General features: G+C 51.9%; 5 protein-coding genes across 5 annotated transcripts; 4 read left to right on the top strand and 1 right to left on the bottom strand.

The window, feature by feature from the left end:
- Positions 1-799: 799 nt before the first annotated feature.
- ACET3X_003743 (uncharacterized protein) lies at positions 800-2,027 on the top strand (the record flags this gene model as incomplete). Its single annotated transcript, XM_069450348.1, has 3 exons — positions 800-923; positions 983-1,107; positions 1,164-2,027. The coding sequence occupies 3 exons, from the start codon at positions 800-802 to the stop codon at positions 2,025-2,027; spliced, it is 1,113 nt and encodes a 370-aa protein (XP_069307721.1).
- A 1,922-nt stretch (positions 2,028-3,949) lies between these two features.
- ACET3X_003742 (uncharacterized protein) lies at positions 3,950-4,960 on the top strand (the record flags this gene model as incomplete). Its single annotated transcript, XM_069450337.1, has 1 exon — positions 3,950-4,960. The coding sequence occupies one exon, from the start codon at positions 3,950-3,952 to the stop codon at positions 4,958-4,960; it is 1,011 nt and encodes a 336-aa protein (XP_069307720.1).
- Positions 4,961-5,797: 837 nt separating this feature from the next.
- On the top strand, positions 5,798-6,252 carry ACET3X_003741 (uncharacterized protein; the record flags this gene model as incomplete). Its single annotated transcript, XM_069450326.1, has 2 exons — positions 5,798-5,873; positions 5,927-6,252. 2 exons carry the CDS (start codon positions 5,798-5,800, stop codon positions 6,250-6,252), a joined length of 402 nt encoding a protein of 133 aa, XP_069307719.1.
- Positions 6,253-9,266: 3,014 nt separating this feature from the next.
- ACET3X_003740 (uncharacterized protein) lies at positions 9,267-10,632 on the top strand. The gene has a single exon (XM_069450315.1). The coding sequence runs from the start codon at positions 9,525-9,527 to the stop codon at positions 10,506-10,508; it is 984 nt and encodes a 327-aa protein (XP_069307718.1). The 5' UTR covers positions 9,267-9,524; the 3' UTR covers positions 10,509-10,632.
- Positions 10,633-12,836: 2,204 nt separating this feature from the next.
- On the bottom strand, positions 12,837-13,618 carry ACET3X_003739 (uncharacterized protein; the record flags this gene model as incomplete). Its single annotated transcript, XM_069450304.1, has 2 exons — positions 12,837-13,350; positions 13,401-13,618. 2 exons carry the CDS (start codon positions 13,616-13,618, stop codon positions 12,837-12,839), a joined length of 732 nt encoding a protein of 243 aa, XP_069307717.1.
- Positions 13,619-17,989: the final 4,371 nt, after the last annotated feature.

The following is a 17,989-nucleotide window of genomic DNA, read 5'->3' as shown; positions in this document are numbered from 1 at the left end:
GATGCAACACATCCGATCTCAAGACAACAACATCGTGGATCCGATAGCATTGACGGCATGCGATTATGGTCATTGCACTACTGACACACAAAGCCGCGTATAGCAGACTTCCCCTCGTACTGCAGCAAAACAACCTGCCAACAGGGTCTTGTTAGAAAAAGCAACCCACAAAACGAATGCATCGCTATCTGAATGCGACGTTGTTGGGCCAAGGGCAAGGCGGGGTCAGTCCCGCAGCCTATGAGACCCTTTGTTAATCTGGTAGTCTCGCTTACCATTCGCGCGGAAGACATGTGTATACCGACGTCGTCTTTCTTTTTCAATGTCGACAAGTCCCCGCTGCGTCTAGCGTGTACCCCAACCCCCAAAACAAACACCACAAAGCAAATTATATACCTGGCGTCCACTGCTAGGTCTCGATTAGACGAAGGCTGCGCTATCTACCCAATCATGCTGCTTCGTTACATCTGTTGTTTCTTCTCAGTCCAACAAGTGCCACACGCACTGGGCGCTAGACTGACTGCCGCGACAGTCCCTGGACAGTCCTGACTGCACGTAGACGAAAGCAGTCCTACAGAATCGCTGTGCTGGCATGGATGTTTGCGCCGCCGTCGCGGGGCAGCTAACGTTGTACCCCGTAGAGCGTTCATCATTATGGTGGTGCGCACACTCGGACAAACAAACTACAAGCCGCGTCTTGGAGGTGCTGAATCGTATATGTAGGGGCATGCAAGGCACGCATCCTTCTCCATCACTGTGCATTGCATTTCGTTCTCGTTCTGCATTCCGTCTTTTGATCATGTCTGACCTTCGTTCTACCACTGTTAGCGTCAACTTGACGTTGATTGGCTTGACCTCCCTTGCTATCAGTTGTCGTATCGGAAGGAAGATACGCATACTGAGCAGTTTTGGATGGCATGATGGTGAGTCTAGTTCAAAGCTGCTTGCTAGTTACCGCGTCATCGTACTGACCAGCATTAAGCACTTGCTACCTTTGCGGCCTCTTGTGCCATCGTCCTATCCATCATCCAAATGTACGCCACGCGTATCGGGGCCGGTCTGCATGAGAAAGACATTGATCCAAACAACATGGAGCTACTGCTCAAGGTGCACCACCCTCTTAGCATTCACCACAACCCACCCACTAACCTTCCGCCTACCAGCTGGTCATGGCATCCCTCCTCTTCTACTTCTCCGTCAACTGGGCCGTCAAGCACTCCCTCCTCTTCTTCTACGCCGAACTCACCTTCGAGCCCTGGGCCCGGCGGTGTATCTACAGCATGCACGTCATCGCCTTCTCCTTCGGCTTCGTCTGCGTCGTGACCAGCATCTTCCAATGCATCCCCGTAGCCAAATGGTGGGATCCCACCATCGAGGGCTACTGCATCAACCTCAGCAGCTTCTCCTACTTCAACAGCATCTTCATGCTCGCCTGCGACCTTGTGCTCTACATCATGCCCGTCATTTTCACCTGGAACCTCAAGCTCCGGCGTCACCATCGCATCGCCGTCAACATCCTCTTCGCAATGGGCGGCCTCGTGCTCGCTGCGTCCGCTACGCGTGTATACTTTGTGCACCAGCTTGCTACGCAGGGCGACTTTCCGTTCCGCTACGCGGCATCCATGATCTGCGCTGTCGTCGAAAACCATCTCGCTGTCATCGTCGCATGTGCGCCGTCCATCAAGGCAGTCCTCATCCGCTACTACCCCTCACTGCAATCGAAATTCGAACGCATCATCTCTGACGAAGGCAGCTCGGGGAAGCGCAGTGGCAAGGCGTATCGGACGGGGAGCTCTGGGCGTGCGACGCTGGATCCCGAGGCGGGGACTGGACATAGTGGCGAGGATGTCAAGTTGCAGATTGTGAAGACGCAGGATGTTAAGGTGGAGAGGCCGGAGGTGGGGAGTAGGATGATTACGGGGAGTAGTGGGAAGAGCGAGGGAAGTTTGTTGGGGAGGTGGTGGAGGGCGCCGAATAATTGGAATGTGAGTGTTGATAGTGGGGAGACGAAGGATGGGGGGAAATAGAGGGGTTGGTTTGAAGAGTGTGGTTTGTTGTTCTGGTATCTCATCCGCTTATCCGTTGTTCTTAGCTTAATAGCTTTTGTATCTCTCAATACCCAAATCGATACAACGTTCTTCGTACATTTGTCTCCCTCTCTCTCTGCTATTACCTTTTCGCCCTTGCTATACCAAATCCATCTCACCTCCTAGTCCACACCGGATCTCCTCCCCCAGCCTGACTCTCCCTCACATCCTCCCGCTCGCTCTCCCCCTCTTCAACAACCACCGAAACACTCCCCATCATCGGCTGAGACCCCCCTGTCGTGACATGCTTGAACCCCGTCGGCGCACCAATACACAATTCCTTCACCTCCTGCTTCTCGCATCCTTGCTTCTCTGTTTCGTGCTCTGAACAAAATACGTCTTTAAGCTTCGCCCATATCCTCTTCCAGAAACTGGGGTTGGCTGGCGCGGTAGTGGGGGTAGGTGGCTGTGGTAGTGCGGTGACGGTGGTGTCTTGTGCGTCTTGTAGGTTTGCGAGGGTGGGGTTTGACGGACGGGCGAGTGGATGGTGCGGGGTGGGTTTGTTGTGGAAGAGGATTGAGTTTATGGGGAGGAGGTGTTTGGAGGTGTTGGGGGCCATGTTGTTTGAAGGCGGTGATGTGCAGAGTGACAGGGCCAGGTAGGTAGTGCGCGAAATGCGAGAGCGGCTGTGCGATAATAATGCAGTGGGCGGCGGATGCAAGAGATGATGAAGTTCTGGTTTTGCGATGTACTCGCTTCGTGCGCGTTTGCTGCCTTGAGATTGCGATGTCGTGCAAACGGTGTTCTGGAGTGACGGTGAATGCGACGACATGGGTAGCGGTGTATGAATGCGTTAATGGTACATCGTCACATCAAACGACAAAACATTCTCGGCTCCGAAAGCCTTTCAGTGTGGCTGTGATAAGGCATTAGTTCACACTAAGAGTGCGTAATGTATCAGCATTGTGCTCAGCGATGGCAGTCTTCGGTCTTGGGCTCGCGCGGCGGCTGATATGTAAATGCTTCGAGCTCTTATCACTAGACTAGTTCCTTGTCTCATGGTATAAGTTCAATATTCTGCCTGATGGCCTTGTTTGAACAGCTGTTACAACAACCTTGAATAGCAAAGCGCAGTCGCGAGCAGGACAAGCTGCAAGGCGCATACGTCTCCACAAGTTTCGAAATAGATGTGGATTTCGAAGAAGAGCCAAGACCTATCTCGTCCGTAACGGTGGGCGGTCGTGAACACCAAGGAGCCTTGGAAGCCACTTTGATATATCTCGGATGTCTGGGAAGCCCCGGCAGCATTTCGGTAAGATGTGTTCGCTGACACTCGTGTTCTGAAACACATCTCGCGCTCGGGGTCCGGCAATCGTCGGACGACGGCGCTAGGGTTCCCGATGCCTTAATTTTGGGGTACAAGAACGCTACGATTTCTTGGTTGCCAGAGCCAAGATGACGTTGCCGGGCTGGCGCGCGGCACTCAATTTATAATCGGCCTTATCCATGGATGTATCTCTCCTCCAAACAAACCGCAATTTCCCCAACACTCCGCTCATCCGCCTTGCAAAACACCAAAATGTGTATCGAAAAAGTATCGCTACCCCAGATTCACGTACAGTAGCTCAGGAAGTCTGGGGTAAAATGGTGGACGGAACGAGTTGTGCCACCAATCATATGGCGCAGCGCCATCCGTGTGTGCCTCCACACTTCCCCGCAAAGTCACGATGTCCGCAGATGTGTGGTATTCTGCATGCTTACATGATAGTCGGTCCGGAATGTGTAAGTGCGGCGGAACAATTATAGATTCCAGTAATCCAGGAAAGGGGTGCATCTTTGGTGTCCAGGACTTGGTATAAGTACGTGGCCGTCCCGACTACCAGATAACCAGCATCCAAGTCACTCCTTACACATCTTTCATTATGGTTTTCCAGCTTAAATACATTCTTGCGGTTGCAAGCGTTTTCTCCGGCGCGTTTGCCGACAAATACTCGAGGACAAAGCCCGAGCGAGGCGCTCTAGTAGTCGATGCCACCGGCGCGACGGCCGGCAGCTACCTCAACATCAGTGCCGCAGTAGACGCTCTGCACAACTTGACCACTTCGCAAAAGATCTTCATCCATCCCGGCATCTACAAGGAACAAGTCTTCATCCCCGCTCACCAGGGACCCATTATCATCCAAGGCTACACCAAGAACGCACGTGGCTACAAGGACAACAAAGCCACTCTCACAAACAACTTCTCGCGCCAGATGCCCGAGCTCCTCAACAACGACGCGACAGCTACTCTCCGCCTCCACTCACCCAATGTCCGCATCTACAACCTGAACATTGCCAACACTGCTGGCCAGTTCCGCACGAACGGACAAGCCCTTGCCATCAGCGCACAAAAGACCAACCAAGGTTTCTACGGCTGCCAGTTCACCGGCTACCAGGACACCATTCTCGCCAACGCCGGCCGACAGATCTACGCCAAGTCCTTTGTCAATGGTGCCGTAGACTTCATCTTCGGCCAGCGCGCTATCGCGTGGTTCCACAAGCTCGATATCCAGGCCATCGGTCCCGGCTACATTACTGCCAACGGTCGCGAAGCCGAGAACAACACTAGCATCTACGTCTTCAACGAGGCCAACGTCTCCGGCACCAATGGTACCGACACGACTGTCCTGGGCCGCCCGTGGAGACCTTTCTCCAGGGTCGTTTTCCAGAAGAGTTACCTCAGCGACGTCGTGAAGCCCGAAGGATGGGCACGATGGGATAACACGCAGAGCACTGAGGACATCGATTACCGCGAGTACCAGAACTACGGTCCTGGTGCTAATACCGCGGCGAGAGCCAACTTTTCGACCCAGGCTGTTGCGCCTATCCAGGCTTCGGACATCTTGGGCAAGGACTTCCAGAAGGAGAACTGGGTCGATGCGGATTACTTGTAGAGGTGGGATAGAAGCCGGGGTTACTATTCTTGTATATTATATTCGATGGAGCTGGTATCCGTACTGCCCAGTATTTTTCCAATAAATATCTTTGTCCAGTGTGGCTATATACATCTCCGCGCGTTATGCATAAGCTTCTTACTGAAAGGCAAGAATACAAGCCTAGCACAGGGCCGATTGGCTTAGCGATCTTGATTGCGCAATGCTCTATACTGACCTCATGGTTGTTCCGCTTACGTGGATGTATGCCCTAGCCTAGACTCTTGCTTTGGAGGTGGATTGCAACTGGGAAGAAATGGTGACTAGGCAATACCACATGCTGTCGAAGCGGCGGAGTTAGGTGGGACGACGACCGTGGTTGGACAACTGCTGCAGCATGGTGGGAGAACACGAAAGCGGGATGATGATTTCTATCATTATCACAGCGCGAAACTGACACATGTTGACGGCACAGAAAGAGGTTGCATATTTTGTCCGTCTTCATCATATACATGTCGAAGTGTATGACGGGCCTCGGGCATGTGGTATACGTCATCGTCATGATCGCGGAGTTTTAACCACGTGCACAAGCATTGGCGACGACTGGCAAAACATAGATCAAACTAGTCCTCGCTCGTTTAATCGCCATCATAGCGAAAAGTAGATTGCGCGGGATTGCAATGCCGGATCTCCATTGATCGACCCTGGGGTTCCATAATGACGTTTCGGCAACATCAGAGGCACGTCAACACCAGACATTAACAAATATGCTTCGCCGTTTCGCTGAAACTCTCCGTAGTCAAACACAATCATCCTGTGACATCTCTAAGAAATCTCGATAATACATCCAGAATCAAAATGGCATCACGATTCCTCCAAAGCTTTTCGCGCTCAGCGCCAACCGCAGCCCGCTCGTTCCAGCCGCGAAGCGAAGGTAACCATCATCGCCCGAAACAACAAAAACATAACTAACACATCTCTACCCAGTCCTCGCACCCGTTCTCTCCCGCACATACGCTAGCAGCGCAGCGCCAGGCCAATCATCCAACGTCTCCAACCCCCAAGCAAGCAGCGCCGAGAGCCAGGACATTAATAAGAGCGCCTCGGTCGGCCGAACAGACAAGAACGATGGCGACCACGCGTCGATACAGAACCCGGTCAGCCATCCAGAGCACGACCGAATGGGCGCGACAGAGGAGACAACGGATAGCCAGGATAACATGAAGCATGACCCCAAGGAGTCGGATGCGAAGAAGAGGGAGAAGACGCTGAATTATGGCCAGAACAAGCCTTTGGATGCGGCGGACAAGTAGAGGTTGTTGGAAGAATGTAATATTTGCATCTGGGGTGTGTACGATTAGAAAGTTGAAGAACAGTTTCATTGAGATTCATACGCCGTTCATTCCGAAATCGTGTGCTGAGGGCTTGTCCAAATGCTTTGTAGAGGTAGGCTCGCCCTCCGGTCATCCTACTGGGATGTCCGTTCACCATTGCTGGTTCGTCTTTCTCCGATCACGGACCTCTGGACAGTCAAAGATAGACTAGTGTCCCCAATTGAAGATTTCCAGCCAAAGACGACATATACCATAATGACCACAGCTGCTGGGGCAATATCAGCAAAGGGTTATCAAACGCTCTCCATAGGTAAAGACTGTCTTCCAACTTCCCTGGGTGAACTCATTCGTGGGGCTCAAGAGCCACGTAAAATGCCCCAGTCTTTCATACACCTTGTTGCCATCGAAATTAGTCTCTCTCAGCAGCAAACCTTGAACCATATAACCCTTGAGACCTAGTGCTGCAAGAAGACATTGGCTTCTATCTTCTGGCAGGTCACTCATGTCGTCCATTACAAAAGACAAACCGAATGGTTCTCCTGGTACGATTTCTAGCCCTCTGTTGCGGCGTGGTTCGACTTTGCTCCAGTCGATAATTTGGCACCAGGTCCGAATGGTCAGCAGGAGCTTCTTTTCGAGTCGTGTTTCAGGCCCCGTTTGGATGAGTGGAGAGAAACTGTAATCTTCCATGGCTGCTACAAATGTTTCATCTCTTGCTTGAGTTCTCAACATGTTCAGTGGGCCATTCATTGATGCCCAACTCCAGCTTGGAGTGATAATCCAATCCCCACTTATCATTTGACCTGAGGAAGGGGGCAGCCTCTTTGGTTCACGGAGCTTGTCTCGTATTGCAGGCGTTTGTCCCCTGTGTACGCACCAGTTTAGGCTTGCTGGCAGCATTTTGCGGAAATGACCGCAAAGGTATGTGTCATTCATTGCATAGCCCATACGTGTCGAAATAGCTGAAAGCGCCACCAGTTTATCGGTCTGGGGGCGTGTGAGCTCACGCGCAGTATACTCCTTGACGATTTTGAACCAAGAATCCTCCAAATCCTTACTGTTTAACGTTCGCGGAATGAATGGTATCGGGAGATCCATGTCTTTGTTGAGAACATTCCTTTCAGCGGCAGAGTAGTTCGCAAAGCCGCATGGGAGAGATTCGCTTGCATGCGGAACTTGCTGACAGTCCCAGAAGAGCTCACCGTGACCGATGCTCAGGACACGGGTAGCCAGCAAACGCTCTTGCATGACCCAGGCGCGGCCACCAATGGGCTGTCCGTAGAGTGCTTCTTTGAAGTAGTCTACGGAAACTACAGTGTATCTGTGAGTTCCTCTAGAGCCACGACCATGCACTCTGTTGATGACATCGACCTCGAATGGCAGTGTGCAATCGAGATTATATCCTCCAAGGCAGCTTTGATCCGGATGAGCCGCTTGCGCTAGGGAAAGGTTGAGTATGCAATTTGAATACACATCTTGCATCCGCGCACTCTCCGATTGCCAGTCATCGTTACTACCCAACCCAGACTGTATGATACAAAGGGCGTCAATCCAGAAATACTGGATGCCTAGCTTCTTTGTGATATGTATCGCCTCTTGGAAAGCGATGGGAAGACTGGCGTAAGGCAAACCGGCTCGAAATTCCTGTAGGTTATCGGCTGTTAGGCGAATAAAGCTAGGATTTGGCCCCCAACAGTAGCTCAAAGCAGCGTATGGGCCGGAAGGTCTATCATCTTCTGGAAGAATCAAGCGGAGGTTTTTGGTCCCGAGCTCAAGAAGCCTTGTAGGGTATGTGTGTGGTTGAGTGTGTTTCTGGCATTGCTCATGGTTGTCTAGACAGGAGCTCATCCACTCCTGCGCAACCGGAAGACAATCATTTATCGATATGGTGGACCTTCTACCGAACACACTTGTTCTTACCGGGAGCATTGTCTGCGGCACGAGAAGGAACTTTCGAGGGAATTCCCACTCTGATCTGTCGACTCCCCATACCTCGAAATGAATACTTGACAATATCTCGAAACGAAGAAGCCCAAGCTCATAGTAGAATGTGGGGCTGTTCCATAAATAGGAGAATTTCGTGTCGGATCCAAAGAGGAATTTCAAATCAAAGATACATTTCCTTGCATACTTCGAGAGACGAGCACAGATATAGCAACCGTCTGTTGCTGCTTTGTTCAAAGGCTCGAGGCTGGTGTGATGATCACCTCTTTCAACGCGGCTTGAGAATATGCGCGAACAAACTTGACACAGCATCTCGCTTCGCTTTTATAGGCACCAAGCTCCGAATGCTAATGTTATAGGCGGTGTGACGATATTGGTTGGCGTATGCGTGTATGGACAGTGTGATGACAAGCCGTGGCATTATCGGTCGTGCACAACGTATGTGACCAGTCAACATGGACGATGGGAGAGGTTGAGGGCTCGCAGCTGCTAGGCGTCGATAGATGGCAGTGGAAGTGGTTGTAGTGTAAGTGCAGGTTGATGCCTGATTGTGAGGCCGGGTGCGGGGTGTCAGCCTAGACATCTTCGGACGGCTCAGAGCCGCATAGAACGCTTGCTCGCGCCACATCCCTAATTTTGTTGCGAACCAGCACCCAACTCATCAACATCGCATCCATTCTTCATTACTCGCTCTTCGTGTTCTTCGATATCGTGAACAGTCGCACACATCGCCGCAATAGCACTAGTCCGCTGTCGACCCGAGTTGGCAGTAGATTCCGCCTCTCCCGTCACACCGTACTGCGCCGACTCAGTGCGCCACATCACGCATCCGTACTGGCAAAGCCGACATCCGTTTAGAAGAGATGAAGAGCGAGAACGAAGGTAGATTGTTTCGCAGTTTCGAAACTGTTAACACGGAACAGCGGGCACTAGTGTTTTGGCATTTCTGCTCGACCAATAGGCGGCGCCGGATCATCACTAGTGCCTCGGCAACATCAGGTGTCGTTCATGCTACGCCCCCCTAAGCTCCGCTATAGTTCTAGGCCTAACGGCAAACATGTCTCGCTTGGGCGAAAACACCAGGAGGTGTGAAACTTTGGTGGAGGCTCGATAGCGCTGAGGGAAGGGTGCCCTGGGATATGGCACGGTAAGCATGAAGCCACCCGCCCTCCAAGCCTCAGGCATAAGTACAGCGATCGCCACCTCTTGCATTTTCTTCATTGCGCTTCATTCTCTTACCAACTTAACCTACTATCCTTTTTTTCAGCTTCGTCTATCGTTCATTACATTCGTTACCAAGACACAGGATGTCTCTTTACACTCTTTTCGCCGCGGCTCTTGTCGCTCAGTTCGCAAATGCGTACACCGTCATCCAGATCCCTCCTCCTTTCATGAACAAGAACATCGACCCCATCGTCTTCCCTGGCGAGTTCGACAAGTCGCATCTCCACTCTTTCTACGGCTCTGACGCCGTCGTCGCCGGCACAAAGACCAGTGCCGAGCTCCAAAAGGGCTGCACCACTGCCGAGAACCCCAACGATCTATCCACCTACTGGGTCCCCACATTCCTCTACACCAAGGATGGCAAGAACTACGAGCCTGTCCCCGTCTTCCGCTTCAGCGCATACTACAACCTGGGCGAAGCCCCGGCCGAAGTCGCCATCCCGCAAGACCTGATGATGGTAGCCGGCAAAGCCACGGCCATGACGCAAGCCGACATGGACGCCAACGCAAAGTCGGAATGGGCCTGCGAAAGCGAAGAAGTCGCTCTAGACGCCAACGGTTTCCCCTCCAAGACGTGCGCCACACACGTCCAGCAACTCCTCTACTTCCCGTCGTGCGTCAACGAGCAGACCCTCGAGACCGCGTACAAGAGCCGCGAGAACGGAACACCAAACTGGTGCCCTACTGGCATGAAGTCCATGCCCCAACTCCGCTTCTCGATCCGTTACGATCTGCGCAAAGCGCTGCCTGACGGCTGGTCTGGAACCGCGCCGTTCAAGCTGGCATGTGGCCCGGCGTGGTGCTCGCACGGTGACTTTATCAACGGCTGGGTTCCTGAGGCCGCGGAGAACATGGTCGGTACGACGAACGATAAGCAGCACTTTTCTCCTGTCAATGGTCCTCTTGGAGACTACAAGGCGGGGTCTACTTGCGAGGCTGCTGATGCTGATCCGAGCCACGGTACCAGCGACTATGCTGAGAGTGTTGCTGCGATGGCTAAGCGCAGCGTGGGCGCTTGGGGCTGGGAGACTAGGTCTAGGCTTGCTCGTTTGGTCAAGGGCGCTTAGGGTCGGATGGAGATACCCGGTGGCCATCATGGTACTTGAGAAAGGCTGGGAAGATGTTCATGTATATATTTAACAACATATTTGCCTCTGGGTGGCATTCACAATACATGGATGTTGAGAGTGCAGTGCCTTGCAGTCTACATATCCATCACAGTACCCGTACAGTCCGTTCCCTGGTCGAGCTGCGTAGCGTGGTTTTAAGTGAACAGGGAGGCGCAGAGAATACCTCTACAGGGAAGAAAACGCCTTCAACAAGGGCTTATTTCCTAGTTATCTTTCCTTGCAGAGTACAAAGAGTGCTAGCTGGGGGAAACATAATTACGTGCTAGAGCTTATAGGGGTACTAAGCGAACATAAGAGGAGGATTTAGTTCAAAGGGCGCGGCGCATCTCGAGTAAGGGATGTTTGCGCGTGATTCTGTCTTGATGTTAGCGTGCTGTCATATGCCAATGATATTGGCTTCTCTTACCTTGGCATCCGAGGCTCCTTTACAGTGCGCCATGACAAAACGCCATTTTAAATCCATGTGCGGAGACATTCGTGGCTTAAAAACCATCCATCTGCTTCGAGCAAGCGAGACATTGTATAGCAGTGCTCAGCTCCGACCCTGCCCACGTACTCGTACCACTCCATGCCATACTGCATAGGTTCCACCCACTCGAGGCTGTGCTTGCTCATCTGGTTCGTCTTCTTCACGACCCGGATACCAGTCGTACTTGTCTTCCAGAGCCGATCGGTGCAAAGGTGTGTTCTTAGTTCATTGCAGTCCAAGAATACCACGTCGCCGTTGTCGTTGTTCCTGCGGTAGATCCATACATCCAAACTATGTCTTGGCTCGTCACCCTCCCGCTCGCTCTCGGGCACGAACTGGCTCACAGGCATGACGGGAGTGATTTCCATCTCCCCGAGGATGATATCGACTGTGTAAAACCGGGTTTGCCAAAATTTTGATTTGAGTCGGTAATTCTGGAAGGCCTCGACGAGGAGATGTGTGATTGATGGGAAGCGGCCGGCTTTCCAGGATGCATGTAGCTCATGAGCGATGACATCCTGCCATTGCAATCCGGAGATTGCGTATTTGATTTAATCATCTTCGTGGGTGTATTTTTTGGCTGCATACGCGCGACCCAAGTGTGCATATCGCGTGCGCATTCGATCACGAACCTTCAGTTTGCTGGTGTCTAGAAATAATGTTTGTAGTTTTGGTAGAGGCGGACCTGTGAGGAGTACGTCAAAGATGAAAGGTGCGCTTTCTTTCGTGCCAAGATACAGGTGCTCGAGGTGAGGTACTCGTCTTCTCAAAGCTTCGCACAAGCAATTGGTGTCAGGTTGCTGAGCACATTCCTCGGCGCTGGTGCCATCGTGATCGAAATGACATGTAGAAAACTCAAGAGTTGAGCACGACAGGGGCAGAGAATCGATCAGTGAGGCACATAATTCTATCGGAACACCGAGCCCGTACATCTCGCGCTTATATTTGAAACGGTAAAAAGCCTGCCCTTGACGAAACGGATCAAGTGGGGCTTGGGGGATCGTGAATGAAAACGATGTCAATTCCGGCAGTCAGCTAGCGATGAGTTTGGGGAGTTGTTCTGCCGTGGTGATGAAATGCAGGCTACCGTCGTCGTCATCGAAGGTCGGTGGGCTTAGTCGCACAGAGAGATTGCGCACGATGGCCCCTGTTGTCGTTCGAGCCGCTTCGAGTGAACGGATGAAGGGTAAGACGTTGTGGTTGTTGAGCGGAATGTAAGTCCAGAGCAGCGGCATTCCCACCATATTTCAAAAGCGACAGACCTTGAGTGCATTGATGTAGTCTCGTCGACCTGTTTTTGTGTCTGAGTAAAGTTCTTCGAATATCTGGAACTGCAATTCAACCGGTAAGCGGTTGAAGGGTGCCTCGGGCGGCGGAATCTGCTGCGCCATGGCAGTAGATAATTGAAGTGGGCGGTTTGGCTCGTTTGGCTGCTGCGACGTTAGGAGAGTAAGATGTATGTTGATAGCAAGTCACTTCAAGGAGCAGAATGGGTGCAGGTCCTATGGTGAAAGGCGCTGTGAGAGAGTCGTGCGCACCCTATTGCGCTAGCGGCGTGAATGACGTGAAGCAGGAACGACTGACTTGATCAGAAAAAAAGAAAAGGACCTCTTTTTTGGGATTCGAATAGCGTATGGGGGGACCCGAGACAGTGTTTCCAAAAGCAACACAACATTACAACACTAGACGTGTCAGCAGCAAAGATCCGCCTGTAGGGCAGATATCGGAGATACTAGGATTACGTTTATATTCATTCACATTCGCTCCAATTACCACATTCTTACCACACCATCATCCTAGTGCAAGAACTCATTGAAGAAGTTCACAGCACTCCTCTTAGCCCGCTCAAAACCATCCTTCTGCTTCGGGTCATTGGGGTCACCACGCGCAGCAAAGCCGTGCACGAGACCAGGGAAGTGAATGTACTCCCACGGCACACCCGTCTTTGGCAGCGTCTCCAGCGTCGCCTTCTTCAGCTCGTCCGTGAACGCAAAGTCGTTCTCAGGAGCAAGGACCTGTACGGGGACCTTGACGTTCTCGAGTTCCGACTGCTCGAGCATCGAGGGGTGGGCGGTCGAGATTGCGTCGATGAGCGAAGGGTCCGCGCCGAGCTTGAAGACGGCCCAGCCGCCGTAGCAGAAGCCAATGGCAGCGACCTTTTTGTATTGCGACTTGAGGGTTTGCGCGTGTTGCTTGATCTCGGGATAGCGGATGTCCTTGTTGTTGCGGCCGATAAAGGCCATGAGGTCGAAGGTCTTTTGCTTCTCGGGGTTGGAGAGCACGTCTTGGTCTACAACTTCGCCGCCGAATCTGCGCAATGGGTGTTAGTCGCGTTGGATGTGTAGGTGTGCCGGACTTACACATCGGGGACGTAGACGGTCGCATTGGCTTCCTTTGCGTAGTGGTCGGCTAGGACGCGGATGTTGGGGAATGTCCAGCCGAAGATATCCGTGATGATGAGGATGGCGGCATCCTTGCTATCGCCAGTGACATAGCAGTCGATCTGGTCGAGCTTGTCCACCTTGCCGACGGACTCGGCGTTCCACTTGAAACCGGTCTTGCAGTTTTCGCAGGGCATTGTCAAGGTATATACGAGGATTTGATGGAGTTTGAGAAGAGTTTGGTGTGACGATTGAGCGTTGTTGAAGAATTCAGCGGGGTCAAGGAGTCTTATGTCGTCCAGGCTTCAGGTGGGGTAGAGCTCCAGCATATGCGGTTACGTGCATCAGGGGAGGAAAGATAGCCGGCATCCTGGCCGATGCCGTCATCAGGGCCAATCATGATGCCTGAGTTTGAGCTCGCATTAATTCGGCTTTCCGATGTTGTCGTGTTGTGGACAATGACGATGATAGCTGGCTCCGGATTTCGCGTTCGGCGCAAAGCTACACGCGACCTTGCTTCGCCGATATTTGCCGCTTCACTGCCGCCCCGCTGACCAAGATCGACCTTAGGCAGTGTGTCCAGAAAGCGTCCCCACTCTCAATCTCTTCTCGACATCATGAGGCAACATGTATGAGGAGATACTGGCCAGTAAAACCTGCTCGATAGAAAGACCGAAGGACCGACGCCTATGTGGTGAATGCCGCAAAACCCAGCGGCACTCTACCTGGCCTTCCGTTTCGGCATGGGGAGTCACCGGGATGGGAACAACAAGAATTTTGCGATGCGCAGTACGCATGAAAATTATCTCAAAACAAGGTCAATTTGATCAGTCAACGTCCTCACGGACAAGCCGATCAAAGGGCTGGTCACGGCCGAATTCGCGACGGGTAAGATCGACAAGGCTTCATTCCAAATGCCCAACGCGATACTGTCTTCCGCATCTATGGCACCAGTACACACTTCCTCTTACCCCTTCCATACGCTCGAGTGCATACTCGCCCCACTCCCCATCAAGACACTCGTTGTCCCATCTTCTTCCGTCTCCCAACTCTGTCCACAAGCCCAAACAGGGTCATTGGGGCCGTTAGATACCTATGATACTTCAGTCAGCTCTCATCTCTCCATATCGGCGTGCTTCCTACGCTCCTCAAGATTGTACGTACCGCGTCAATGCAGCAGAACCAGCCCCTGGGATAAATCTCTTGAGTGCAGTCCGTGGCGTTTGCGACGGGAACGGGCGTGTCACAAGGTGGGCTGTGAGAGTATAGTTCAGTGCAACAGTAGTCCCCGTAGCTTGGGCCGAAATAGCTTTGGCAGAATGTGTCTTGCGCGGTTGTCGTGATGATGAGGGGAAGTAAAAGGGCGAGCATAGATAAGAGCGTATAAAAGGTTGGCAAGGCCATTGCTGCTTGGTGGGAATCGATAGGGTGAGGAAATGGGAGCTACAGCTGAAGTTTTGTTGTATGTCTTGAGAGAAGAGACAACAAGAAGTGGGTAGAAGAGGTGAGAAGTGGTATATGTGTATGCTTCGGTTGACCAGCATTTCGCTTTTCCCTACCAATTCTAGATTGTTGCAACGTAACGTTGCACATGCACTCCAGCAACTAGTGCAGTCCACATGCACCCCAAACGAGCGAAAAGGACACAAAGTACCACACCCGGATATCGCTACCAGATCTGGCATGCTGTAGGCAATGCTTAAGCCTGCTTCTGAGCAACCGCCTTCGCCAACCTTTCACCCATGGCGTTGGAGCTGAAATAATCCCAGTAAACCTGAACCAACTCGTCCAAAGTCATCTCAGGCTTGACAATCCCACTTGGCCCATGACCAAAGAGAGGGCCAGAATCCGTGTACTCCTAGCATTCATGTCAGCTGCAGCGTCAAGAAAAAAAGGACAAGCCAACGGAACTCTAGGCAAAACAAACATACCTTCTCAACACAGACAGCCCATCCAGTAGGAAAGCGATCAGTCGAGCACTCAGTGAGATTGCTGACATATTCAATGTCGGTACAGGGCGCGTTCACACCGCGACTGATAACGGTGTGGCAGCATGCGTCCGTGTAGTCGGTGCCGTAGAGGAACCCACAGATGGTGTCGCCGGAGCCTAGCTGGGCGGTGGCGAGGAGAGGGAGAGACGCTACAACAGCGATGATCGTGGTTGGGAAGCGCATAGCGAGTCCTCGTGTCTACATTTTTTCGACTGTGAAAAGAAGTGTGAAACGTGATGAGATCTTGTGGTGAGGAAATGTGATGTGGCGTGTGCTGGTGTACTTGTATGTGTCGTTGGGTATCCGACTTAATGTCGGTTGAGCTGTAAACGCGCTTGTTCAGACATCTAGTGGATTGTTTGCGAGATTGCGCGGCTCTCTCATCCCGATGGAAGGATCCGATACCCGTAGGTGTTCCCGCGGAAAGTGATGACAACTTGGGCAAACAACCATATGACTGTCCATCGGGTGAACAATGAACGGCAAGTAGCCCTTTAATGGAAGGCTAGGGCAAGTCTACAGACGGCAGCAAAGGATTCTACGATGTCATGAAGTCTCTAGTTACTGGCGACATGTGGCCGTATGACGTCTCGAAATGTCCCGTATGCTCTTGTGTTCCAATATCCGGTCGCCGTGTGAGTGATCAAATCTGAGCGATAAGTGTGGTATCTGAATAAAGAGACAGCGCCCAAAGGTTTGACCTTTGGCCAATGTGGGGCAAGGCTCTAGTTGTCGTACAAATGAGTTTGCGGTACTCATAAGGTAACTCCCGGGAGCCACCGGGCTGTGTAACAGAAACAGTACAAGGCCCAGGCATACTTGGTGCGGTTATCCGGATTTCTAGGGATTTGATGCCGCTTCGGATGAGTTAAATGAACTCCTCCGTTCCAAGGGTGTCAGGTATCGCATAAACTCGAACTGCTACTATGTTCGTAGCCGGTATACTGGATATGGAAATAGCCATGCCGAAACCATTCTCGCAGCGATCGTACAGCTAACCTAACGTTATGAGACTGGTCATCTCCTCCAAAGCCAATCCTCAAACTCCTTTACTCCCAGTCCGCGTGGAATCTCACCCAGCGTTGTTCTCCACATCATTGACATGCCATAGTACTTATGAGTAGTAGGGTCTCGCATCAGCGCCTTGTATCGCACCACATCCGGACTGTCTGCCCCCATAGTAGTCACGTACAGCGGCACCACTCTTTCCGCGAACACCCAAGCCCTCGCCAAGTCACCATTTGCAATAGCAATCTCGAAAGCGTCGGGATATGCCCGCGCGAGGCCAATGTAATCAGGGACCGGTTCATTCCACATCCGGACCTGTTCGTCGATCAAGCTAAGCATATGGCGCGGGTTTAGAACGAGACCAGGAACACCGGCTTCCTCGATGATACAATCGATCTCGTGAATACGATTCAGTTTCAAGTCGCTCTTTCTGCTTTGGTCGCGGGGCAAGGAGCAGAGTTGGCAGAGACACTTGAATTTGAAGTTTTTCTGGAGCTCTTGCTGCCGCGTTTGGCGATCTGTGTTGCTGCGTAGGTAAAAGATGGTAATCTCCTCGCCTTTGCTGATATCTCGTATAGCTTGAATCGTGAGCTCGCCTAGGTCGTCGTTCCAAAAGTTTGTTGCGTTGCTTTGACAAGCATGATTGATACGACATGCTTGGAAGAAGACACCGCCGGTATCCAAGTTTGATCCAATAGGTAAAGCGTTGGTGTGAAAGATGCCGCGCCATCTCTCTCTAGGACTGGTGTAAGGATAGACGTTGTCCATGGAAAGGAAGTCGTGTACCTGTTGTTTGCTCAGAGATCTGACTTGTTGGTAGATTGCCGCTTCGAGATGCTCCATGCTTGCCATTCTACCTCCTACAGTGACGGCTGGTTTCTCAGAGATGATTCGCGTGCCCTTGGGTATATCCTTGTTTGCGATGAGGCCTTTGCCCTTGCCAGGTATGTCTTCGACTGTATACAACGCATCTTCGTTAGTGCATAAGGCATCTTCTATACTGCACGGCGCATCTTCAGTAGTGCACGATGCATCTTCGACAGTGGGCGTAGGAAGGCTCGCTCGGACCCCCATTTTACCGGTTTCGTCCTCTTGTCTGGAACTTTTGTTCAAAAACCAGGTCCACTCTTGGAGTCGTCTCAGTGATCCGCTCAATAATTCGTGAGAAAACTTCAAGAATGGATGTGGTGACTGCAGACATAAGTAGCGGGGTAACCAGCCTGTTGTTCTACCATGAGGATTTGATCATGCTGCAGGAATGCTGCAGGAATCTGCAAGTCTACGGGGCAGATAGTGGTTGGCTGGAATCCCAATGCAAGAGCTTGTATGGTAAGCCGACTTCTGGACGAAGCTTCATCTTGGGTACAGATGACACGTGCGACCTGCGAGGTTGAGGTTGAGGATAGCTGGACTGTATAGGAAACGGCAATGAAGCACGATGCTAGTCGTCTATAGTCTTTGATCTCTGTACGATGGCTCAGCATCGCACGAGATCACTCGCACCTAGTCCTCAGGTGTCATGCAACAACAGACTAGTAGTACAACCATCTCGTGGGACATGGAAGGATA

The sequence above is a fragment of the Alternaria dauci genome, chromosome 3, assembly GCF_042100115.1.
Source record: "Alternaria dauci strain A2016 chromosome 3, whole genome shotgun sequence".
NCBI lineage: Eukaryota > Fungi > Ascomycota > Dothideomycetes > Pleosporales > Pleosporaceae > Alternaria > Alternaria dauci.
This window is presented reverse-complemented; position numbering and strand designations above follow the sequence as displayed.

Bases quoted from the DNA above. Each gene is read 5' to 3' on its own strand.
- ACET3X_003740 (XM_069450315.1), top strand. From the start codon at position 9,525: ATGTCTCTTTACACTCTTTTCGCCGCGGCTCTTGTCGCTCAGTTCGCA.